The sequence below is a fragment of the Amphibalanus amphitrite genome, unplaced genomic scaffold (assembly GCF_019059575.1).
Source record: "Amphibalanus amphitrite isolate SeventyFive unplaced genomic scaffold, NRLGWU_Aamphi_draft 000184F_arrow, whole genome shotgun sequence".
Taxonomy (NCBI): Eukaryota; Metazoa; Arthropoda; class Thecostraca; order Balanomorpha; family Balanidae; genus Amphibalanus; species Amphibalanus amphitrite.
In genome coordinates this window covers 20,140-46,108 of record NW_024881679.1, presented here as the reverse complement: position 1 = coordinate 46,108, position 25,969 = coordinate 20,140, and the positions used below count along the sequence as shown (strand labels likewise).

At 49.4% G+C, this 25,969-nt stretch overlaps 2 protein-coding genes across 2 annotated transcripts in view; one reads left to right on the top strand and one right to left on the bottom strand.

Moving 5' to 3' along the window:
• Positions 1–5,863: 5,863 nt before the first annotated feature.
• Positions 5,864–9,440, bottom strand: LOC122384227 (flap endonuclease GEN homolog 1-like). The gene is made up of 3 exons (XM_043371371.1): positions 9,390–9,440; positions 7,331–8,935; positions 5,864–6,730 (listed from the first exon to the last, which is right to left on the bottom strand). Exons 2-3 carry the CDS (start codon positions 8,877–8,879, stop codon positions 6,072–6,074), a joined length of 2,208 nt encoding a protein of 735 aa, XP_043227306.1. The 5' UTR covers positions 8,880–8,935; positions 9,390–9,440; the 3' UTR covers positions 5,864–6,071.
• Positions 9,441–13,629: 4,189 nt separating this feature from the next.
• Positions 13,630–25,969, top strand: part of LOC122384225 (plectin-like) — a gene marked incomplete at its 3' end in the record, with an annotated part of 30,178 nt that continues 17,838 nt past the window's right edge. Inside the window, exons 1-5 of the mRNA XM_043371369.1 lie at positions 13,630–13,736; positions 16,119–16,454; positions 18,844–18,987; positions 19,414–19,584; positions 19,977–20,135. Coding sequence (XP_043227304.1) covers positions 16,194–16,454; positions 18,844–18,987; positions 19,414–19,584; positions 19,977–20,135 — 735 coding nt within the window. The remainder of the gene's footprint in view (positions 13,737–16,118; positions 16,455–18,843; positions 18,988–19,413; positions 19,585–19,976; positions 20,136–25,969) is intronic.

The window sequence follows — 25,969 nt, the reverse complement described above, 5'->3', positions numbered from 1 at the left end:
GTGAAAAATTTTGACGTCGTCAGCGTATGACAAGCAAGATGACCCGATGTGTTTAGGGAGGTCAGCGACAAAGCAGGTGAAGAGCAGGGGGCCCAAGATGCTGCCCTCCGGCACTCCGGAGATGACCGGAGTCCAGTCAGAGTGTTTTCCATCCAGCACTACACGCTGGGACCTCATGATGAGAGCTCATGATCCACGGGATCTGGTGATCAGGTTCATTCGTTAGAACGCCATTTCGCTACACTGAGTGCACGAGGATGTGCGGGAGGTGAAGGGGAACTTCCTTCGGGGCAGTTAGCTCGTAATGCTCCGAATGCGTAAAACTTGGCAACGTATGTAAGTCAAGAAGATGTTAAAATTATTCAGAGCCTGAATGAACATGGGTAAAATAAAATATGATATTTAAAGTAGCACTGTGCCACGGATGGTCAAATGGGTAACGAAGCAGGCTAAGGCACCCGTTTTTTATTTGTTTTTCTTACCTTTACATTGATACCTAAAATATAGGTATTGCTAATTTTGCACTTTATTATTATTCGTATATCCGCAGTATGTACTTGCAAGAGGGTCAAAAATAGTTAATCTTGAAACAGATTTACCTTTTTTCTTTATTAATTGTAACGTTAATTCAAAACGGTTTAAACTTATCTAAGTTTAAACTTCACTTTTGCTGTATGGAAAACTTTAATCGCATGAAATGAACCTTTGAATAATAGGTACCGTGACTTTAACAGCATTCTTTCAGATAAGTCACAAGGTCAGAGCTCCAAAGGAGTATGTGACCTGTGAGCACTGCGCAGCAAAACAACATTTCAGTCGGAAAACAAACAGGAAACAAATGTAAGTCTTTGCCATTTAAGCTGGCAAGGTGACATCCTAAGTCAAAGCTTACAAGTTAAACCATGCACAAAACAAAAGACATTGCTATCTTGGTAATTCATTTTGTCTGATCATAAAATAACGAGACAGCTTACTTTCATTAAGCTGATGCTGTATTATTTGTAAAGCCGGTCACAAGTCAACAACCCATTACATAAGAGGGAGTGCTGGGGATGCCGTGACCCGCCCGGTTCCCCTCCAGGAATCCAGCGTCTGATTCAGCATGTAAACAGGCTCTTATCTACGGTACACAAACCCCAATTCGGTGCTGTGAACCGTCAAAATACTCTGACAGGAAGACGGCAGTCACGAGGGAGACCTATGAACATTTGAAGAGCGACATGACATGATTCTCACCATGCACGTGCCTAAATTGGATCAGTTTATGAAGAAGACTTAGACGTGTTTATGAACAGCGTGATAAAAACACCTGGTTGGTTTACTTTTATTGTTTTTGAACCATTGCTTATGTAATGCCAAGTATAGGACTAAGGAATCGCGGCTAGAGCTCTCGGTGGCCGGTGCAATGCTCGGGGCCGGGATACCTAATATAATAAATTTCACTTTTTTCCAGACGAAAGCTGCCATTACAATGCCAGATCCCTGATGTTTTCAATTAAATCGTGATAAGTTGCAGGCATAGGAAATAAAACCTCCAACAACCCAAATCCCTCTTATTGCCTCCTAGTTGATCATGGTTAGGCCTAGGGCCTTGGTTAGGCCTATACTGGCTAGTAGCCTAGTATGTGCAGGTTAGGTATAGGGTAGACCGGGGCAAGTAGCCCCGCCGAGGTAAAACGCCTCACCGATGTTTCTCGGAACTGGCAAGGTTCTGGGGAAACATCCTCTCTTCTATCAAACGTGCACTATATGATAATTATATGAGCAGACTGGAAAGAAATTGTGATAACTCTTTAGGGAGATATATAGCCAAAAATTTGTTTTTGGAGTGATTTTTATGTTTTGTAGTCAGATTCTGCATCATGGCGTTCTTTTATGGTCCACAACAGATTAACGACTTTTATGTATTTTGAACAACTATTGTCTAACGCTTATAATGCTGGGTTGGTCCGTTTTAAATTATGTCTTGCTGGAGTGCAAGGCGTTGTTCTCTGCCCGAACTACGTGATGGGGTAAAACGCCCCAGTAGGTCGCGGGGCAAAAAGCCCCATGGGACGTTTTACCTCATGTGTTGTTCCGACTACCCACTTCCTAATGTTCGGTAGCTGGCGAACAGTAAGTTTCTATGCAATTTTATGTACTTTTCTCAGCAAATTAATGGTAAAGGAAGTATTTTGTTAACATTTGCATTACAACAATTTATTATTTGGCCTTTTGAGGCAGGTGAAAAACCTGTACATACAATAGTGTCATAGCTGAACACCTGACAGGATGGAAGGTGCTAACTTCAGTGCCGTGCCTCCCGAGGTCTAATGTAGCATGTTTAATCTGTAACCTAGAGTATGGGGCTTCTTGCCCCAGGCCGTGGGGCGTTTTGCCCTGGGGTTGGGGCAAAAGGCCCCATTTGCAGTTGCTTCACAAATCACTTCCTAGCTGCGAGTCCGATCATAAGTGAATGAATTCGAAGGGTGGAATTTAAAGTAAAATGTCCATAGAACGCATTGAGCACAAATTTGGCCTTCCAGGTGATGTGGGACAAAAGTTATGTAGCAAAATAAATTATCTGGGGCGTCTTGCCCCAGGCTACCCTACGCATGTTTACAGGCAAGTGTTTGAAGCATCTGGCCTGAGCTAGTTAACAATGCCTTTTACGTGCTTTTTACATTGAACCACCAAAATATTGTAGCACAATTGTGAATTGGATAACACCTTGTTTTACATAATACACCTCTGCACCCGAGCTACAGAAGTTTAACTTCATATCGCTAGATGTCGCTAGTGGTACGCGCCTGAATGCATGCTGCGCCGCATAACACCTCAAATGAGAACCGTGCAACTTACTTATAGGTGTAGTTACAGAATACAGACGCAAGGGCGCAGCCTCCTACACAGTTGGTGGCCGTGGGGCGACTGCCCCACCAACTTGCCATTTCACCCCACCAACTTTAGCCGATTTGTAGGACTTTATTGCTTTGCAAATCAATCGTTTTCGCGTTAAGGAGCTTTGAAATGCATGTTTAATGCAAAATATTATAGATCTGTAATAATAGGCATTGATTCAGTGTGACATTTTTTCAACTTCATAATCGGACATTGTGGGTTTGACGACTTTCTGCCAAACCAACTTCCCTGGAAAAGCTCCACCCATTGTTACTCGTTATTGTTCTTACTCGTAGGGCTAGGCAGTTCCAGAAAGGCGGTCTCGGACGCTGCTGGGGAGGCATACCTATCCCCGAAAAAGCTTCCCCAAATTCTAAAAACTTCCCGGATTTCGATTCCGCATGCACTGCTGTGCAGTTTACAGCGAACGTTTTTTAAAGTTCAGTTTTCCTTGTATAAAATATTCTACAAAAAAAACGACAAAATTTTATCGATTTTGGGCACCAGGGTTTCTATTTACGTATCGTTCACATCATGAATGAAGTGAGACTGAACGTGAGAGGAAAAGTGGACATTTATTTACGGCGAACTTTTTAATAAGTTCAGTTTTCCTTCCATTCTACAAAAACGACGAATTTTCATCGATTTCGGGCGCCTAGGTATCGTACACATCATGATTGAAGTGAAATTGAACGTGAGAGGAAAAGTGGGCATTTATTCCTTACTGCCGCCTTCTTGTCCTGATTCCTGCGATTATGTTCCTCGTTTTATCACTTTGCCCACCGGGCATGATCGTAGCGAAGTTGGGAGGTTTGCAAAACGCCCATTATGCATTCTCTAGCAGTTTCTCATGATGCCGTGTAACTTTTGCGTAGCCCGAGCGCAGTCAACTAACTGAACTCAACCTTCCAAACAAGATCATTTTACTTTTAGCTTTAAGCGGCAAGTGAAGCGAGATATCTGATAAGATCGACAAACATGAAACACTCAAATCGCACTGCTCTTGGTGAGGAATGAGCTAGTCTTATTTACCGAAGAAGCTCAGATCCAGGTGACAAATGAGCGATGAATTTATGTCGTTACTATGACTGATTTCAATCTAAGAAATCACAGAAAATCATGTTTTGGCTAAAAATCGACCCCGGATGAAAACGGCGACCGATGCGGTGGCAGGGAGTGTCCCTCTTTCCCGACACAAACAAGGCGTGAAGGCATCCACGTCCTGTGAGACTCCACCGGCACGTATGCAGTTCTGCGGCACGTTCCACAGCCTCCCCGGCTCTCGCCTGTACCCGGATTCTACCGTGGCGACCTCTATAAACGACAACGATCCCGTCCGGGACAAGCGACCCAGGGCCGTGCTTTAGCGAGAGGAAGGCACGAGGACGTGCGACTCTGGGCCGTGCTTTAGCGGGGGGGGGGGGGGGAAGGTGCGAGGGCGTGAGACACCGAGTCGTGCTTTAGCGGGGGGGGGAGGCATGAAGACACTAAGCCGTGCTTTAGCGAAAGAGAGGGGAGTCAGGCGATCCATGGTATGCATTCGGCTGAGAAGAAAACCGTATCAGAACATCAGGCACGCCCGAACGTGACAGAAATAATCCATAAGAGCGGGTAGCAGTGACGCCTATCTTTCGAGCCGCACAATCACCAGTCCTTCGGGAACATCACAATCTGAACGCTACCATCACACCTATCACAATAGGAGCGCTACCGTCACACTTATCAGAGTACCTACTAATCCCACCCTCTGCCATGGCGAGTGTAGGTCAAAGTCCACTACCCTCCCGTCCACTATCAGAAATGTAGCCAGCGGCAGCTAACGCAGCGCTCCCTCAAACACAGCCACATATCCCCAGTATTACATATACACATTATGCAATATACATTTATAGACCGACTGAGCCTGCACCCCAGAGACCAGCCAGTCCCAGGGGCCGAGTTAGCCCAGGTCAGTCTCTAACTGCGCCAGGGGTCCAGTGACGATAGACTATGAACCCCGCCCCCTGTCACGAGTGGCGAAGCCGAAGGACCCTGCCCCCCCCCCCGCAGGACAGCTGATGTAAGGCAGCAGCGACATAGCGCGAGCCGCGTGCATTACGGATTATTGCCGGTCAAAGGTTACGAAGACGACCGAGAAAAAATATGCCTGATGGAGTGCTCCACGAATACACAGTTTAAAGTCGGGTGGATTTCTGTACTCAACTGATATGAAGCGAGGAAAATTCAGATAGTCGCCCTAGGATGTTTATAATTCGCTGTGGACTCGGGGGGGGGGGGGGGGGTGGAGGGGGGAGAGGGTGACTACTTAAAATAGACAATTTATTCTTATTTTCGAGCAAAGTTCAGTTGAATGTCTTGTGACTGCGCCATATCGACACCAATGACAAAAGTGACAACGCATTTGATGACTATTAGTTGAAAAATGTTTTGCCTTCAAGCCTTGTAATATTAAATCGGTACTTTCACATATTTTTTAAACGAGTTTCCAGCTGTACACATTGTACCAATGGGGAACATTATACTGAGTCCAAGTGATACACGAGGTGCGACAATGTCTGTAGACGGAGGAAAAGTCAACTAGGTTACTTGGTTGGTTGGATGTGGTGCCTGGTTAACTATGGTTCCCTATAGGTTTCTGCCACTGACACGGTATCAAGAGAAGGTAGGTTCACCAAGACGATTCCAACCGGTTTCTTACTTAAGTCCGACTCGGTTCATGAGCTGTCTAGGGTTGGAATATGTGGTGGGCTTAGGGCTATTACAATCGCACCACACACCAACTTTTACAAGTTCCATTAAATTCAGAAGGCCGGTCACTGCAAAGCATATTTGGGCACGATTCGGTCAACCTCTTCGCAATCTTGCTGGCCGAATGTGCACTGTGCACTTGAGTGTGCGCCGCGCGGCCGATATTTTACAATAGGTATAAGACAAATTGGTGAATAGGTAGGTACGTGGGCCCAGATAAGTCATACGAAATAAACTATACAAATCACATTTGTATTGCATGCAATCACATAGCATGATCAGACAGCTCTGTACTGATGGAGAAGATGATAAATTATGATATAGAACAAACGAAAAGAAGATGATTCGATTCGATAATGTGCCAAAGTGGGCATCAAGGTATGACTACGCATAGCATGTATGATGTACAGCAGGCATGAATGAGAATAAGCATAGACTTCCGGCTACGCCAGCGCGAGTCTTCTGAACAAAGGCACATACTCCGTATCACTATCTGAATCTGACACGGTCTCTGTGTTTGCGACAGACGGAGACACAGTACTGCTAACCGGGGAGGCAGGACTCAACACCCCCTCACTCGAGGCATTCGAGCTCTGTCCATCCCTAAACCTCCTCTCCGCCCTTCCTCCACCAGGCCCACTAGTGGGACACGCTGTCTTAGAGATCCGGGACACCACGGCACTACCGTTACTCGTCAGCCTACAGCGTGGATCATTGAGGCTAGGAGCCGCCTTCCCACTAATGTCACCAATAGAGGAGGCCTCGGGTTCGACTCGGTTGGCCGTCCCCAGCTCGGCAGGGTCCCGCGCGCGACTTTGGGAGGTCGGCACACATTCACTGACCTCCAGGACATCGTCATCATCGTCACTGATGACAATGACGGCGTCATCAGCGATGTGTGTCCGGGTGATGGCGTCGATGATGGCGGACAAGTCGGCGATGCTGCCGTCAGAGTCGAGCTCCTCGCTCGGGCGGCTGGAGTCGTCGGAGTCGGTCGAGGCCGGAGAGTCTCCGGCTCGACCGCGTCTCGGCAAGTCGGGCGACTCCGGAGACATGGCATGACGCGCGCCGGCGGCTCGGCGTCTCGGAGCAGTCGAGGGATCTGAGAAGGCGTCGGGAAGGAAAAGGTTCGGAGCTATGTGAGCGTACACAGGACCAGATGCAGAGTCTGAACGGTAAACTGAGCGGTTACCAAGTCTGAGCAGTAAACCAAGCTGATACAATCACACCAAGCGGGGCAGAGGGTCAAACGGACACACAGTGCAATGTTGAAGCATAAGTGCCGTTACAGTAAAATCCTTGTGTAAAGCATTAAAGCTGGGCTAAAATAAAAGATAAATATTCATCCCATCTAACAATAAGAATACAGCTACCAAAAACACCACATTAAAGATCCAACTTAACAACCACATTAGTGCATTGCAAACAATAAAAGTTAGCCATTAAAGCTCACACCAATCTAGCACAGCCGATCTCAGCTTCACAAGACTTGCGAAGAAAATAAGTAAAATCGTAATTACTCCAAATAGCCGTATACATATAAGATGTATGCAGTCTTAATGTAACGTTGAGCGTGCAATACGAGGTGTAAAAATCGGGAGAAACATATTCAAAACAAATTATAGACAGGGGATATGCCACCCGTGATATATATATGACCCGTGATTTGGGAACTAGGAGATGTCCATGAAAGGAATCTCACCAGGATTAGGCGTAGTTCCGCCAGCTGATGATGATGCCGCCGCCTCTGAGGGAGATATCCCCTTCCCCACCACCGGCGCCGCCTTCTTCCTGATCGGGAAGAAGTCGGTGATGAGTTTAGACGGACTGCCGGTAGCGACTTTGGCCTGGGGTCCAGCCCCTGCAGCCGCCTTCGTCTTCCGTGGCCGCCGAGGCGCTGCCTTCTTCGGCTTTTTGGTCTCGAGGAAGGCATCGATGAGCGGTTTGAGCGCGGCCTCCACAAGGGGCCGCGGCTCGTGGGTTTCCAGTTCCTCCGGGCAGCCGTCCAGCCGCCAGCGCACCAGGTAGCAGTCGATGTGGTGGTGCTTGGAAAAGCGCACCACTTGGATGGCTCGCAGAGGGCTCGTCTCGCCGCCACCTCCTCCATGCCGCAGCTGCCAGCGGGCCAGCAGCGGCGCGGCCACCTTCCGACTCTGCTCCTCCGTCCAGCCGAGCTCCTCACCGGCCAGGGTGGTGAACTGGGCCAGGTCGGGCCGTCTCCAGGTGATGTCACACTCCGGTAGCGGCGCCGAGCGCTTCAGCTCGCTCTCCGCTGCGGCAGCGGCAGCTTCGTACTCCGGACAGCGGCGCGCGCAGTCCCGCGCCTTCAGCTCGGCAGAGTACTTCTCGGCGTTGCGCCGCTGCCGGTGCCACTCGCACGGGCAGACGGCCGACTCGGCGGCGGCCGTGCAGCCGTCCACAGTGTCGCAGAGCGCGCAGCTGTCGCGCCGGTGACGTGTCTCCGTGCCCGGGTGGCCGCAGCGCACGCAGTGGCTCGGAGCGCGGCCCAGCTCGCCCACTGCCGGCATGGTGCTGAGCGGGGGCTGCCGCAGCCAGTCTGAGAGCTGTGGCAGCAGCGGGCGGCCGTCCAGCCGGCGCACCAGCTGCTGGGAGACCTGCAGGCCCAGGCCCGGCAGGCCGGCCGGCAGGAAGTCGCAGCCCAGCAGCAGCGCCAGCTCGCGGAGATGCTGGCAGTCCAGGCCGAGCTCGTCGCGGACCCGCTGCAGCGAGTAGCGCGTCGCCTCTCCGCCCGTTTTGCCAGCGTTCAGACGGCGGTACAGAGTGCGTGCGCCGAACAGTGCCGCGTCCACGTCGTCGCTCACCACGCCATCGACACGGCCGCTGGCGTCGAGCCGCGCGCACAGCGCCTCTGCCTCGCCGTCGCTGGTGACGTGTGGCACGCCCAGAGCGTCCAGAAGGCGGGCGCAGCGCCGCAGGCGGCCGCGCAGCTGCTGACGACCACCGCCAGTGGCCGCGCCGCCCTGCCGCCGAGCCATCTCCGCTAGTTTCAGGGTGGGTGCCGCTCCGTCCAGCACAAACACAGGCAGTGTGTGCTGCAGGAGCAGTGCAGTGGTGCGGTACACCAGGTTACGCAGGTATGGTTGGTTGACAGCGCCTGCCAATGCCTTGGCTGTCTCAGCTTCTACCACCCAGCCGCTGAGGTCCACGGCCACTGTGCGCTCAGCCAGTTCTGACAGCGGGCATGGTTCGCCCACAGACTCAAGCACAGACCACAGGCCCTTGACACCCATTGCGGCAGCAGCGGCAGGCCAGCTACTTCAATGCCAGATTGATGGCATAACTTAAACTGAAATGAAATTGGACACATTGAGAATCAAATGATGTACAAGTGGGTAACTAAATTTCAAGACAACTTAAAGCCTCCTTCCTTGTTCTTGGAAAGATAGGTACCTACCAACCACGGGGGGTTCAAGGGGCAGGGAGGCAATTGCACATTTTGAGGGCACGTTTCCGCAGTGCCCAAAATTGATAGTTGGTTGTTTTCTTAGAGCACCTACCTAATAATACTAAAAAACTCAACATTTATTAGGAAATGGCTTTAAAACAAAGGCATCAATTACATCTCAATCTGTAAATTGAAATAATGGGATCCATTGTAAACATTGTATTAAGGTACGAAGCTACCACCTAGCATTATTAAACATACAATATTTTATTGAAGCACTATTTTTGTCTACAAAACCTGCCGAAAATAATTTTAAAACGGGAATGATTTTAAATAAAAATCCGTATTAACGTACCGTGAAAATCCTCGGCTTGGGCTACGGCATGCTGTTTCGCTCAAATTGTTTACAGTTTACATCTTTCAGCGCAAGAAATACATAGATGCTGTTCACTAGCAGGTTAAGCGCTACTTTGATACCGAAAAACACAATAAACCGCAGGTTGCTCAGGCAACAGCGGAAATTTTAAGCCAAAAGATCACGCATAACCGCCAGTTGCCTGGGCAACGAGCTCTCAACAAGAACTTCATGAACACTACTTGGAAGCACAGACTCTGCCGCGTTGGCGGGCTTTGGTTGTTGACTGTTGTGGGTGCGGTCAGTGCGGTGCTTTCGGGGCCTTGGTAACAACTGGATTTCCATTACGTCATGGGTGATGATGTCACACCACGGGTGACGTTTCATTGCTGCTGCTGCTGTCCACGGAGGGCAGCGTTTGTGAGTGGAAAACAGTAGCAACATTGTAAATGAAGGCAGTATTGGCGCTTATGCTACATATGAAATTTATAACAACATATTGATATTAGTGAATGTTTATTTTTGTTGCTTTTCATAAACCCTCCATTTCAGGGTCTGCATGCTAAATTTCTGTTATTTTAGAGTCAAGCTATTGTACTAAGGGATTTATTTTGGCAATTTAGTCATTTGTTAGGTTATAAGGCTGCAGAAACTTTTAGTTGAGGTTGGTATCCACTATCCAGTTGCAGCTATAATTGTGTCATATTTTGTATCATTTTCTGAACATCAACATGTAAACACCTACCTATATGAATTCAAATTTTGTGATTGTAGAAAAGCAGTTACCCTCACATTGCAGCGGGGATTAGAACAATTAACCACACTTGTTATACAAAAAGCCTGTTTGCCATCAATTTTGGGAATCCAAATTGGGTATTGGTAAGGTAGATGTAGCACAAGCTGCCCGATGCACGAGAATGGGTCTTTCTAACCAAACCTTACCTGACCTGACCTACAACATACAGCCTTAAACCTAAAATTTACAACCTACGACCTAGTCCTACGGTATGACATATCACAACAGCTTGTGCTACGTCTGCTACCATGACCCAACTTTGTGCCAATTCATACCAACTTGGGATGACAGTCACTGCAGATGTGTGCTGACCATGCAGGTCTTTGTTACAATTGCAATTCTATTGTGTTACAGGTTCGGCGTTCTACAGCTGCGACCCGCCATGGCTGGGCCACCGCGGCGGCATCACCTTCAGGGTGGACCTGCCCGTGGCCACCTGCCGGTCGGACCCGCCTGCAGTCCGCAGGGAAGCTGCCCTGCGAGCCATTGCAGAGCTCCCGCACCCGGACGTCACTATCTGGTCGGACGGCTCGGCTCGCGGCGGACGGAACAGGGCGGCGCAGGCGCTGATCCAGTTCCACCACCTCAACAGAGAAGGGACCGTGCGCGCTCCTGCAGGGGCGGTCTGCTCCAGCCTAAGAGCAGAACTGACCGCCATGCGCGAGGCGTTCGCGGCTGTGGCCGGCCTGGGGGACGGGGAGTTGGCATCGACCAAGTCGGTCCGCCTCCTCACCGACTCAAGGTCTGGGCTCCAACTACTCGGCCGCGGCCCAGCTAACCAGACCATGGCCCTGGCCGCCGAGGTGTGGAGGCTGCTGAGTGCTGAGCACCCTCGCCGAGAACGGCACCGAGACGGTGCTCCAGTGGGTGCCAGGCCATGCCGGGCTGGACGGCAACGAAACCGCCGACCGCCTGGCTGGCGAGGCCACGGCGGGCGACCAAGACAGCGCACCGATCGACCTGTCGAGTGCGCGGGCCGCCGTCACGCGCCATGTCCGAGAGCTGTCGCGACAGAGGGCAACTGCTGCCCACCCGCACCCGGACCCCACGCCTGGCCACGACTCCCTGGCGCGCTGGGGTCGGTGACGCTGTCCCAGCTGAGGACCGGCACATCACCGCTGACCCGTGACACGCTCCACAAGATTGGCCCGGAAGCCGACGACGAATGCCCCGCGTGCGGGGAGCCCGACAGCGCGGCGCACCTACTGACCGATTGTCCGGCCTATGAGGCGGCCCGCCGCCGCCGCTGGGGTGTCGACCCTCGCCTGGTCGACGTCCTCGGCGGCCCGGCGACGAAGGTCGTCACCTTCATCGAGGATGTTGGGCGGACCGAGCCGCCGCTCGACCCGCCTGCGCCGCCGCCCCCCTGAGCGAGTTGGCGATGGGATGCAGAAGAAGAAGAAGAAGCAACTGCCAGCGCGCCACGGCGGCGAAGCCGAGTTCCGCCGCTGGACCGCCCGCGCAATGGCCAGCACAGACAAGAGACAACCGAATCACAACACCTACAATTACGTTATTGTTATGGTATTGACATTGTTACAATTAACCCTGCTCTTTCGAGCGTGGATGCACGCTGAAATTGTCGCATAATTCCATGCAGCTTCCACCCTTCTGCAATACAAAGTTTGAATACAATGTAGTCTTACAATAGGTTTAGAACTTATGTGCAGATTGTCGATGCTGGTTGACTTGATGATTGGAATTGTGTTTATCTGTTTCATCTGTTTTGACTTAAATATATGGCCATGGACTATGGCCTACCTTGGGAAGTGTCTCTGATTTCAACAAAACATTTTTCATCAGGATACGCTACAGGGTACATAGTACATGCGTAGTGAAAATTTTGAGCATGTATGGGTGCGCATGTGGAGATGTAGACTGCGAATGAGACGGACTACGACGGTTTTTGAACCAATTAAATCTGATTGACAACGTAATGTAGGACTAAAAACTGACTGTCAGAAGAATATTCACAGAATATTCACTTCACCCGTTACAACGAAAAGGGAAAGTCAGGGAACAGAGGCAGGGTACATCTCGAAGATCAATCAAATTGCAGGTGCCGATTGGTTATGGATCATCGTAGCTCAATGTACTGCCTTGTGCTGCTTTATTGATTGAAATTGCTTCCAGCTTGTATTAAAAGAAGTCATTATGTAAGATTTTAAAAAGGTTCTTGAAAAATTTAAATACTTTGAATTGATATTTCTGCAGAATAATACACCCGTATCATTCTTTACATGTCAATATTTGTATATTATCTAGCAGGTAAGAAAATAGTGGCCTCAAGTTTCTAGAAAATATCTGATTTTGCTCTCTGGGCCACTGCAGATCCCTAAAAAGTTAGGAGCCGTCTTCATTATTTAATGTATAAAACCAAATAAATTATCACTGCTCAAAAGTGGAAGAAATGACAAATGAAAAAAAAAGTTTTCCTACAGCGTTGCAATCCAGATTTCAAGATAGTGATGGGCGCACTAGAAAGCAAGTAAAAGTACTCCACAAGGTAAAAGTAAGGAACAAGAATATCCTTATACTGTTTCAGAATTCGGTAACAAACATTTTTTGTGTGTTTTAAATACCCGAACGAATCGATTCCAGAATCAGTCTTGATGATACTATTTGGTTTTTGTATGGTGTTGGTGGTACTTGAATGACCAAAGTCAGTACATGTCCATCACCTTTCGATATTTCCGTGGTGCTCGCTCCCATTTCATAGCTGCTCACGGTGTTTTCTGCTGACGTCATATGGTGCTGCTCCACTAGCGCCACCATACGGCGTCAGCTGGCGAATTATCCAGAGGGGTGTTCACGGGCACCGCACACTGCTGTCTCCACTATCTATCAACACCCGTCTCCCACCAACACAAGCACGGAATATGCTGGAATATCCTTCGGAATATAAGGAATAGAACTAACCAAGAGGCAAGAACTAACACAAGACTGAAAAACAACTGAGAAAAAAGGAGAAGCTTGTTTGAAACCGTTGCCTAGGAACGAAGGAGCACCAGCCAATTACGAAACAATATTGTGCTTGGTTTGATAAATATTAAGGCTTGTTTCCTCATTTGATGTTGTATCATAGTTCTGTTCATCTTTATATATAATATTGATTGAAAATTACTCCTTCTTATTTTTAGTTTCCAGCAGAGGGGTGTTCACGGGCACCGCACACTGCTGCGTGCGCTGTGTGCGGTGCGTCCAGCAGGCGTGGGGGTAGGGGATGGGTAGGCGGCTCTGACGTCACGGCTGCGTGCGGTGGACGGTCCGCTGTGGCCAGTCCCGACCGGCCACAGCGGTCGCTGTGTGCGGTGACGCAAGGCTGACGTAGGGACGCAGTGGGCGGAGCTTGGAGGCTGTGTGCGGTCCGACCGCACACAGGGTCCGTGAACAGCCCTCCGACCGGCCACAGCGGTCGCTGTGTGCGGTGACGCAAGGCTGACGTAGGGACGCAGTGGGCGGAGCTTGGAGGCTGTGTGCGGTCCGACCGCACACAGGGTCCGTGAACAGCCCTCAGTTAATACCAGAGCCCTGCTTTCGCGGTCGTGGTGGTATGTTGGATGAATTTGTGAATTTATTTGACCTATGGCTCGGTCGACCTTAGATGACGGTGATCATTCTATAAATTAGACGGTTAAAACAACGAGAAGCAAGTTGCATTTGGCCTTTTTTATATCAATATCTTGAAGCTTGCAAGAATTTGCATGCCAGGCTGAGGCAGACTCAGTCGGGGAAACTATGGTAAAATCTGCTATTTTTAGCAGTCTGCTATTTTTAGCAGAAATCTGCTAAAAATGGGTACGCATGTGACGTCATCGTACCCAAATATAGCAGATTTGGATACGGCCCCATACAAAAGCAGATCTGCACCCTAATTGAAGCAAATGCGCATCAAATGCCTGGCAGATTCACGATGAGAATAGTGCTGAGAGTGTTCTCTGCTATTTTTGTTCAGATCCGACTATTTTCAAATTCATTATTTGAAAATAGTCGGATCTGAACAAAAATATCAGAGGACATTCGCAGCACTATTCTAATCATGAATCTGCCAGGCATTTGATGCGCATTTGCTTCAATTAGGGCGCAGATCTGCTTTTGTATGGGGCCGTACCCAAATCTGCTATATTTGGGTACGATGACGTCACATGCGTACCCATTTTTAGCAGATTTCTGCTAAAAATAGCAGACTGCTAAAAATAGCAGATTTTACCATAGTTTCCCCGACTGGACTGGTTAAAAAATCCAAATACTTTGCCCAAGGCCACTTTGCCGGGCGCCTCGGATTTCTTATGCGCCGAAATTCGGCGTAAGCGGTTTTGCGGCAAAATTTAACACGATTTGCGTAGAAAGTTACGTGATTATCATGTCTGAGTATTACTGGTACCTTCTCACGTAATTCATGCACATATTCGCCCCAATAATGCACTTGCCTCTTTATACAACAAAGCTGTTGGTGATGTGGGATGCTTGCCCCATTGATACCAAAAGTTTGATGGCAAATCAAGACTGGATTAAAGGCAGGTTGAACAATAATGCTTTTTGGCCATGAGTTCAGAGTTCGGTACTCTTAGCAGACGTTGCCCTTGCTGCCATATCAGTATTTACATCTCACGTGCACTGCAATTGTCTTTTCACAGTCAAATGTATCACAAAACATAATCTAACCTGACCTAACCTTACCTCACACCTACAACCTGACCTACCTAGACCTACAACCTACCAACCTACAACCTACCAACCTACGACCTACCTAACTTGAACTAGATATGGCAGGAAGGGTGACGTCTGCTAAGAGAATACCTACCTTCCAAACTGAAACCTCGACTCGCTCCAAACTCCAAAGTGGCAGCTTCCACTCGTTTGACCAGCGGACGAGGGCGTCGATGTTGGCATGGAACTCGGCAGGGTCTCCAGTCACATGGGCACATGGCGGTGCAGTTTGGTATCGTCGGCAAACAGCTTGATGCGGCCGGAGACCTGACCGGGCATGTCGTTCATAAATATGTTGAATTGGATTGGTTTTCTCTTGATCAGACGACTCAGTGAGCAAACTATCTCCGGAATGTAGTCACACACTACCTAGTACCTACGTTACACTACAGGGCATGGGCAGGTTCCTCGGCCCTAGCAATCCGATCAGTCCTCCTGAGCCCTGTGAAACCCACGCCAGTCGCCTCATCCGGGTACAGTCCACTCCAGACGCAACTTCAGTGGTTAGGAGCTCGAAGACCAACAAGCCGAGTGACGCCCTAGTCCCAATCATCTGGGGACTGAAAAAAAAAACAATAAAACCAAGAGGACTTTCAATGGACTTGATTGTTGCAAATGTCAACCAAGGGGGTTGAGTCTGGGACGGGTGGCCTCGTATGACCATTACATACCCGTCATCGACACGGGGCATGATTCAAATGTAGAGTATAGCGAGTGAAGTTGAAGTGAGCTGAGTTTAGATCTTGTCGTTGTTTGCTGAAATTTCTTAAAACTTCCGTTAGCGCCAAAATTTCGGCTCCATCGCCTAGACCGTTACGCCTAGACATATCAACGGTAACATATATTTTTCCAGTCTGATTTGCTAGAGATGAAGTACGTATAAAAGAAAAGAGCACTATCATGGGCTGAGACAACTGCGAGGTATTGCATGAATATTAACAATATTTTGAACATCAAGCAATTATGAGATGCTACCACCCATGCTGCCGACCAACTTGGTACCTAACTAGGTACATACATATTTGTAATGCCTGCCCAGTGCTCGGTCACCTGCTGTATTGTTGCAGCACAAAAGGAGTACCAACTTTGCAACTTTGGTCCCAAGGATCAGGGGTTAGCTTTGGCCCATGCCTAAAACAATATATTTCTTGTGAATTTCCATATTAATATATCAGTTGATGTGATTCGTAAACTTATGTCGTTTAATCATTGTTCTTTTACAGGTGTCCATTTGAGGTATGCATCTTCAAGGAAGGCATCTGATACAAATACGTTAGTGGCATGCTGTCGTGTTTGCGATGGAGGAGGTGAACCAGAGACTGCAGGAGTACCAGGAGGCGATCCAGAAGCGCGATGACTACATCTCGCGCCTGTCGTCGAGCCTGCAGTCGACCATCCAGCAGCGCGACCAGCTACAGCAGTCGGCGCACCAGGAGGCGCAGAAGCTCGCTCAGGAGATCACTGTTCTTCAGCAGCAGCTCCAACAGACCTCAGCCTTCCTCAGGGACAAGGATTTCTCGGGCATCAATGCCGCCGAGTTCGTCACTCTGAAAAATCAGGTATGTTTAGTAGTTATAGCCAGGGTTGTGCTTGACTCATGAGTCGAGTCAGAAATTTGACTCAACTCTAACTCAAATGAGTCAGATTTGAGTCGAGTCGGTTAAAATGTTGAGCTGTTGAGTTGAGTCAGAGTTGAGTCGGACAAAAATATTAAGGTGTTGAGTTGAGTCAGAGTTGAGTCAGTAAAATAACTTTTGACATTGAGTTGAGTCAAGAACATTTAGGAACATGAGTCAGCTGACTCAACTTTTTAGAAACAATATACAGTATTATAAGTTTTTCATTCTCCCCCCGGTTAATAACTTAGGCCTGGCCCTGCTGCCGGATTTTTTCACCCCCCCCCCGCTCAACAACTTTTTTATCTGAGTCAATTTTGAGTCAACACACTTGACTCAACGAAAAATTTGAGTCAAGTTTGAGTCAACTCATATTTTCATTGAGCCGCTTGAGTCATGAGTCGAATCAAGGAAAAATATCAGCTCCTTGTTTGAGTCAGAGTTGAGTCAGGGCATTCTGAAGTTGAATGATGAGTCGAGTCGGCAATTTTTTTTTTGAGTCGAGCACAACCCTGGTTATAGCGTTTGGGGATTTTGATCGTGGCCTTAATTTGTGTCAAGTTGTGCAATAGTGTGTTGGCTTATGTCAGTGTGAGTGTATGAGTGTTTGGCCCCGTGTCTCGGCTGGGCTGGAGGGATGGGAAAGGTCTCGAAGTGAGGAGGTGGGGGAGATGGCTAAGCTTTGACTCGACTGCCGTCTGCCGGAAGAGAGCGTGGCGAGACGCGGTAACGTACATCGAACCGGCTTACGATCCATTTTGACTGCATGCTCACGAGTTGCAATCACGATATATTTCGACCCTTCATTATTGCGACTTCCGCGGACTGCGCCGTTAACTATCTGAAACTGCATCCATCGATTCTGGCAATGCAATAGATAAAGGTAACAACTAACGATTACGATCAATGACCCTGAGTGAAGCATTGGTGTCGGTTTTGGTGTCGCTTAAGATCGGACTTATTGTCGATGATCTCTAACTAAAGAAGCCCATCGATTGTCATAGAGGGTTTTAGAAAATATCCAGGAAGATAGTTGGTAACCGGTCGGTTTTGTTTGGGACTTGAGCGTATAAGGAACCGGGAAGGTAATCTTACCAAATAACATAAAGCGTTTGTGCAAACATATGCGGAAAGCTGAGCCAGCGAGCGGGGCAACGACTGGTAGGTAACGGACGGAGTCGCTTGTTGATGCCGGACATGTCATGAAGCGTTTCAGTCGGCGCGGTCTGTGATTTTATGGCTGCAAGCAGCCCATGCGCGCAGTCATCGCTCTCATTGTCACCTGTATCAAGTGAAGGACGTGGTGAGCCACATCGGGCTCGAGATACCGGTCTAGAAACCGTCACTCCTAAAAAATAAAACAATGCTGTACGGTCATGTCACGGGAGGCTATTCATCCGTTTGCCGGTACCGGCGGGCAACGTGTCATGGCCGCGTCACTCAATGAACCAATTATAAATTATTACGTAGCCCATAGGTAGCGATTAACGTTTATTGAAATTATTATATTGTGAGTTAGTCCGCTGTGCTAAAGCTTTCGATTCTAATGCCTGGTTTAATTTTTGATATATTAAAATTCTTGTATGGCGTTTGATGTTATTGCCCACCTGTGTGTCATGTGTGCCCGTAAGGACCATATTGTCTTGTCTATGAGCTGCGCAACGCGACTGATCTCTAGAGACTCGTCCGTTCGTCGCCCGGGGCGCTACCTGACCCGGGCACGAGGTCAGCCTGGCGCACACCTGCCAGTTGGCGTGAGCGCTCGAAGAGGGACGGATGGTGGGTGCGGGTTGGGGAAGGCGAGAGCGCGTCGGACATTGGTGATCTGTTCATTTATTTATTTATTTATTTATTTATTTATTTATTTATTTATTTATTTATTTATTTATTTATTTATTTATTTATTTTACTGACAGGTTCTGTTGTCATTATGTGCTGACTACGCGAGTCACCTGCCAAACCGGATTTAGAGTCGTTTGTTGGTCATTCTAAGCCAAATATGTAAAAAGGGAAGAAATAAAAAAACACTAACTGTGAAACGAAGTGTTGGTTGCGTTATGGTGCTGTGCCAGACAATGCGTGGTGTGCTTTTTACCGCTGTGATTTTTGTGTGGTTTCCCTTTTTAGCTGAATCGCAAACAACTGGCGCTGAAACCCCCTTTCTTGGTCGTTCCTGTACAACTTTGCATGCTATTTTATAACGAGTGCTCGTAGTATGCTAACATTAGAGGACCGATAGTCGTGTTTTTATAGCACTGCTGGCACGCTGTGTTTGACATTTGCATTGTAGAATTTAACATTATATTGTGCATGTGTTTTTGTGTGATTACAGTTGATAGCTCTAAACGCCACAAATGCTAACCAGCTGGATGAAATCGCCGGACTGAAGGCGGACCTGAGTGCGAAGACCAAGGCGCTAGCGACCGCCGAGTCATCGGCTGCGCAGCTTCTCTCCACACAGAAACAGAACGATGAGGTAGCATATACTTCGGTCAACAATGATATACTGATTTTCTGACAAACACAGGAGCGCCATTTAACTTTTCCATTGTGGCGCATCTACCAACACAAGCTATCCTTGTCAGTCAAATAGCATGAGATGCTGCAGGTTTTGGAGCCGAGATATCATTTTTTTTTTTTAGGGCGAAGGGGCGTAAAAATAACTGGGAAAATTGTAGGATAACCCTTATTCTTGCTGGGTGAGACTACCGACTACCTTAGGTTCAATCATTTTAAGTTCTAATTACTTATCTGTTGCTTTCATCCATTACTCTTCGGTGAATTTACCACCCGTTGAGATAAGCCAGATTGTACGGTCATTCGCCCATTGCCGTAACCTCTCCTATATTTGTATCTACACCGTTCGAGTCCCGGTCTGACCCGCTGCCGTCCTGTCGTCCAGGAGCTGCGGGTCGCCCGCGCTCAGGCTGAGGAGGAGCGGCGGCGCCGCACTCAGCTGGAGACCCAGCTGGAGAGCCTGCAGCAGCAGTTGCGGCAGGCGCAGCGGGACAGGACAGCGCTGGAGGAGAGCTTCGGCAAGGAGAGGGCACAGCTCACCAGCCGCGTGGAGACGGTGAGGCTTGACTCGCATTTTTAAAAGAATAAATCCGCATTTGCTCTGCCCCTCATCAGTCGTGAGCGTCGGTGATTTCAAAACTGAAACCGTTCCAACTTATCTTTGTTCTCATAAGGTTGTGGTCTTGCTTAGGAATCCCATTTTCGTGTGCGATAATGAAAGGTAGTAAGTTGTTTGATTTTGGAGAAGCCGCACGTTTGTCTCAAATCGGTGAATACTCTTGACTTGTATTCGTGAGAGCTTGTGTAAACTCTCACGAGCTTATACAAATAGTTAAACTCGTGTTGTATAAGGCAAGCTTATAGTTACAAATCATTAATGACTCAGAACCCCTTTTATTGGACGTGACTGATAACGGTATTACTTACTTCATCCCCCGTCCCCCGCAGTACACCAGCCAGCTGTCGGACCAGAGCTCCCTCAACGAGAGTCTCACTGTGACCCAGAGCCGGGTCAGCGAACTGACCTCGCAACTCGAGGCGGCCGCTCGCAGCCTGGATGAGGTCACAGGCTCGGCTGCGCGCACAGAGGCCCAACTTCGTGAGAAGGTGAGATTCATCTCCATGAGAACTGGTATCTAAGCTCGATGAGGTGTGATTCAATTCTGCCCTGTGGCTAGACACTCTCTCGTTGATTACGAGCGAGCGAGCGCAGCGAGCGAAGCGAAGTCTTTTCAATATAACGGAAAAATCTCAGTATGAGCGGCCCGGCCCGGCCCGGCCTGTAACGCTTTTGAGAGGCTTATATCTCAGCAACCGCTGGACCGATTGGCCTGCGGTCTTTTTTGCTGGGTAGCCCCATCCCTTCTACCCCGTAATTGACTACTTTTGATACATCTCAGTGACCGTCGTGGCACGTGCCACGTGAAAAGTCAAGGGTGTTCAAGCAGTTTTGCAAAAGTAATGATTTTGAGAGGCCCATATCTCAGCAACGGCTAGAGCGATTGTCTTGCGGTCATTTTTATAGGGTAGCTGCATCCAGGGTTGTGCTCGACTCAAAAAAAATTACCAACTCGACTTATCATTCAACTTCAGAAAGCCCTGACTCAACTCTGACTCAAACAAGGAGCTGATTTTTTCCTTGACTCGACTCATGACTCAAGCGGCTCAATGAAAATATGAGTCGACTCAAACTTGACTCAATTTTTTTTTGTTGAGTCAAGTGAGTTGACTCAAAATTGACTCAGATAAAAAAGTTGTTGAGCGGGGGCGGGGTGAAAAAAAAATCCGGCAGCAGGGCCAGGGCGAAGTTGTTAAGCGGGGGGGGGGGGATCAAAAGCTTGTTTCTAGAAAGTTGAGTCAGCTGACTCATGTTCCTAAATGTTTGACTCAACTCAATGTCAAAAGCTATTTTACTGACTCAACTCTGACTCAACTCAACGCCTTAATATTTTTGTCTGACTCAACTCTGACTCAACTCAACAGCTCAACATTTTATCCGACTCGACTCAAAGCTGACTCATTTGAGTCACAGTTGAGTCAAATTTCTGACTCGACTCATGAGTCAGGCACAACCCTGGCTGCATCCTTTCTACCATCCTTACTACGATTACAGTCCAGAGTCTGAGTCGGGCACAAACAAAAACATGCGGGGACAAGAAACACAGGCATACAGATTCAATCGCTGGACATTCGCTCTCTCTATATACAAACGGACGATTCAAGACAGCACACCGCACACGGATGTCGCACCTCCTTCCCCTGACACGGGTCATCGTCGGGCGGTCGCCATCGCCGGACAGGCTGCAGCCTTGGCCGCACGGGCGAATTGGGCGGGGCGCTGTTCGATGACACCGGGAGGCAGACTGTTGAGCAGCGCCGCGGCCCGGTAGCCGAATCGTCGCTTGCCAGTCTCGAGCCGCGAGCGTGGAAGGTGGAAAAGGTGGTCCTGTCGAGTGGATCTCTCTCGCGCGTCACTGTTATTCGTGAAGATGGCAGCTAGTGCTTCGGGCTCGCCGTTGCTTATTATTTTCTGCGCAGTTACCATGGTTTTAACATCGGCCATAGCTTTCGGAGGCATCCATCCGAGTGAATCGCGGAGGCCAGAGACGTGATCGAATTTCCGGCGGCCGAATATGACCCGTGCTGCAAAGTTTAGAATTTTTTGGAGTCGGTCGAAGTTTTTCTGGGAGCCATTTCCATATACAGTGAGGCAGTACTGGACGCGCGAGATGACGAGTGCAGTCACGATCGTTTTGAGGATACCGTCTGGGAGGCAGTGTCGTGCGTGGGAGAGGCCGATCAGTACGCCCATGCAGCGACGGCTCAGCTCGGCCAAGTGTGCTTCCCAGGTGAGTGCGCCGTCGAATACAACACCCAGGTTTCCCACCTGCGCGCACGGCAGGAGCTCAGCGTCACGGAAAGAGATTTTGAAGCGAGGCAGGTTACGTAGGTTTTGTCGGCTACCGAATACCATCAGTTGAGTTTTAGAAGCGTTGACTTTCAGGGCGTGTGCGCAGAACCATGCGTTAAGTGACTCTAGCGATGCCTCCATGCGCGAGATGAGACTCCTGATGTCGTTGCGTGGGCCGCTCACCAATATCTGGGTGTCGTCTGCGTACTGATAAGCGGTGGCGTCTCCGGCAAATAGTGAGAGGTCGTTGGAGAATATAGTGAAGAGGAGGGGACCCAAAGCCGAACCCTGGAAAACTCCTACGGTGTTTGGGAGCGGTCGAGAGGTTATCTTACGGCCGGTTTTGTCTTTCAGGGATACACTCTGCGTGTGTCCCTGAAGATAAGCGGAAAACCAGGAGGTCTCAATACCGTAGATTTGGAGCTTTTTGACAAGGAGTTCATGGTCAATGACGTCAAAACATTTGCTAAGGTCTATGAGGCATAGCATTGAGATCTCACCCCTATCGGTGGCGGCAAGGATGCTATCTGTGACTGACAGCAGTGCAGTCTCAGTGGAGTGTCGGGGGCGGAATCCGTGTTGGGTAGACGAAAGAAGGTGGTTATGGGTGAGATAGTGATAGAGCTGCTGATGGATTACACGCTCGATGATTTTCATGATTACGGGAACTAGGGAGATCGGTCTGAAATTGCTGGGGTCAGATGGGTTGCCAGACTTGAAGATCGGTTGAACGATAGAGTGTTTCCAGGGGTCAGGAATGTCGGAACGGGTGATCGAGACATTAATGATGTGTAAAATGATGTCGCCAATAGTTTGGAAGCATACTTTTAACATGCGGATGCATATACCGTCAGTGCCACGCGCGGCAGAGTTTCGCATGCTGAACACTGTGAGTCCGAGTTCCCCGAGAGTGATGGCCCTCGGCCTAAAGCTGCATGCGCCGACACGGGGTAGACGTACATTTAGATCAGTATCGTTGTTTTGGGTACTCAGTTCGGCGGCAATGCGGGGCCCGACAGACGAAGAAGGAGTTCAGATCGTCGGGAGATAGATCGGGCTGAATATTTGGACCATCTTTCTTTCCAGCGATCACTGATTTGATGCTTTGCCAGACTTTGTTTACCCCACGCTCGCTGATCTCGTTTTGGAGGACGTGACGGCGGTCTCGGCGTAAGGCGGCACGGACGGAGCGGTTAAGAGCCTTATACTCGGGAGACTCGCGGCCTAGCCGACGTAACGCGGAGCGACGCCTGGACATAATGTCGCGGGTGGCGGCAGATACAGGGGGCGCTGTAGGATTTCTTATCAGCACATTTTTGAGGGGGGCATGGTCGTCGAAGACAGGTAGAAAGTTGTCTAAAAAGACCTGCCACTTGTCAGCAACAGACGTCGAGTTATAAACTTCCTGCCAATCGACACTCAGCAGCTCTTGGTTGATAGAGTGAACGTCCACTTGGTTAAGTGATCTAGATTGGATGACAGTTGGTTTTAGGCGCTGCTTAGGCACGTCGACGGTCACGTGGATGAGTTTGTGTGGGCTGAAATGGCAATGGACTACGCTATAAGAACGCACAAATTTTCGGTTTTGTACAATACACTCGTCCAAGAGAGAACCGGTAGTGAATGTTGATGTCACGAGTTGATCCAGAGAGTAGTCAGAGAGGAACTCGCTGATGTGTTGACGGGCGGGAGAGCTAGCGCTCTTTAACAAGTCACAATTCAGATCGCCGCATATAACAAACGGGACGTTGGGGTGGTCGATAAGGACACGCTGAAGCTGGGTTTCCAAGTCTGTAAAATCCGCACGCAGTGCGGTCGCGGAATAACGCGGCGGTCGGTACACCGAGCAGACAATTAGATTGCGATTTTTTGGTAACTTCAACAATGCCCACTGCGATTCCAGAAGACTGTTCCCGGGCACTGCGAGCTTGGTGGCTTCAGTGCTACAGGCGTAAGGTCCGCTTTGGTGATGATGGCGACGCCGCCAAAGCCTCGGCCGTCAGGTCGGTCCACCCGGCTGATGGAGTAGCCAGGGATGACCAGGAGGCGATTGGGTGTGCTCGGTCGTAGCCAAGTTTCGGACAGGAGCGTGACGTCGAGATCTTGGCGGTTAAGTTCGTCCGACAGCTCCAGCAGTTTGGGCTTGAGGCTCTGGACATTGAGGGCTCCGATTTGCAGTCCGGTGCCGGGACGATGAGCGGTGGGCGCGTATGGACTGTAATCGCCACGCCCCGCGTGGATTGTCCATGAAGGTAATACAATACAATACAATACAAAGGTCGGATACTCTTCATCTATGTGAGTGACCCCCACTGCACGTGCAAAATACAACAATAAGAGGTGCCAAATTTGTTCCCATTTCAGTAACTCGGTAATTATTGGGGCGATTTCGGTGAAACTTGGCATACAGGTAGGCACCCACCAGGCAATGCATTCCCATGTGTTGCGGTTAGGGTGCTACTGCACGTGCGCACGTGCAGGGGGCGTTTCCAGATCTCGAGAACGGCTGGGCCGATTGCGCTCAAATTTGGTACACGGTCGGTTAGTGTGATGTTCAGTTCAAAGCATGTATTCGGCCCAGATACAGGTCTGCCGGGGAAGGATAACACACAGTCACAACATGCACAGGACACATTCGTCACATTCCTCCCCGCCATACACCGCCATGTAACATCGTGCGTAGGAACACATGAAGTTAACTAAACAGCCATTCTCCATAAAGCTTTGGGGCGGATCTTTTTCTTTTACTTCGTCTGACAGCGTTAGTCCCAGTATCCCCATCACCTCCTGTCGTCAGCCTGTCATCACCATCAGCCACACTATCCGTGACAACAACGCAAGCACCGTCCCTCGAGTCTACATCGGGCACAGTTCCTCCATCAGCGCTGTGCAGCACACTCGTATCCCCCTCGGCACCAACAGAAGCTTCCTGATCCGTAGCATCTGCGACTGTACTAGAGGATAGCAACGGTGCTTCTACGTTAGCATGCTCCGGACCACTTAGGACGTCCGCTCTGTGATCGATACACACATCGGGTGCGCAATGTTGAGACAGATATGGTACATAGTCATCATCGTCTTCCTCTACCACTTCACCAGCATCAACAGACTCAGACTGAGATCCATGATCATCCTCATCCTGTTCATCCTGGCTACCTTTGCGCGCATACTCCTCACGTTCTACATACGGTTTCAGGTGATCATGATGTACTACCACCTTCCTACCGTTCTTTAACCTCAAACGATAGTTCTGCGGCGACAGCACCTCAATGATATCAAAGGGGCCCGACCAGGGACTCTGCAGCTTGGGGGAAAGTCCCTTTCGCCCGACCGCTCTGTGCAGCCACACCCGGTCACCCACCTGATGCTGCATCTGGTTCACAACCTGACGCTGACGCCGTTTGGCAGCTGCTTCCTCGATAGCAGCAGCCACCTTCCGACGGACCTCCTCAAGCTCTCGAGGGGAGCAGATCCTGTCTGCCGGACAGTCACCACCACCACAAGTGACGTCGAGAGGGAGTCTGGCCGGGCGACCATGAAATATCTCGAAAGGAGAAACACCGGTAGTCTCATGCTTGCTCGTGTTGTAAGCAAAAACAACTTTTGGGACCACCGTGTCCCAATCCCTTTGATTGTCTGAAACGAAAGCAGCCATCATGGAGCACAGGGTTTTGTTGAAACGTTCCATCTGTCCGTTTCCGGATGGATGGTAACCCGTCGTGCGTGTTTTGTCGATATCCAGATGTCGACAGACTTCCTTAAACAATCGGCTCTCGAAATTGCGACCCTGGTCTGAGTGGATAACGCGTGGACACCCATACCTGCAGAAGAGCTCCCTAACCAGGATCCTAGCAACCGTTTCCGCCTCCTGGTTGGGAATGGGAAATGCCTCGACCCACTTCGAAAATCCGCAGACTACTACCAGGATGTATCGGTTACCAGAGTCTGTCAACGGAAAGGGTCCCGTAATGTCTGTGGAGACCCATTCCCAAGGTCGGGCTGGAAGAGGCATCTTCCCGAACTCCGCCCT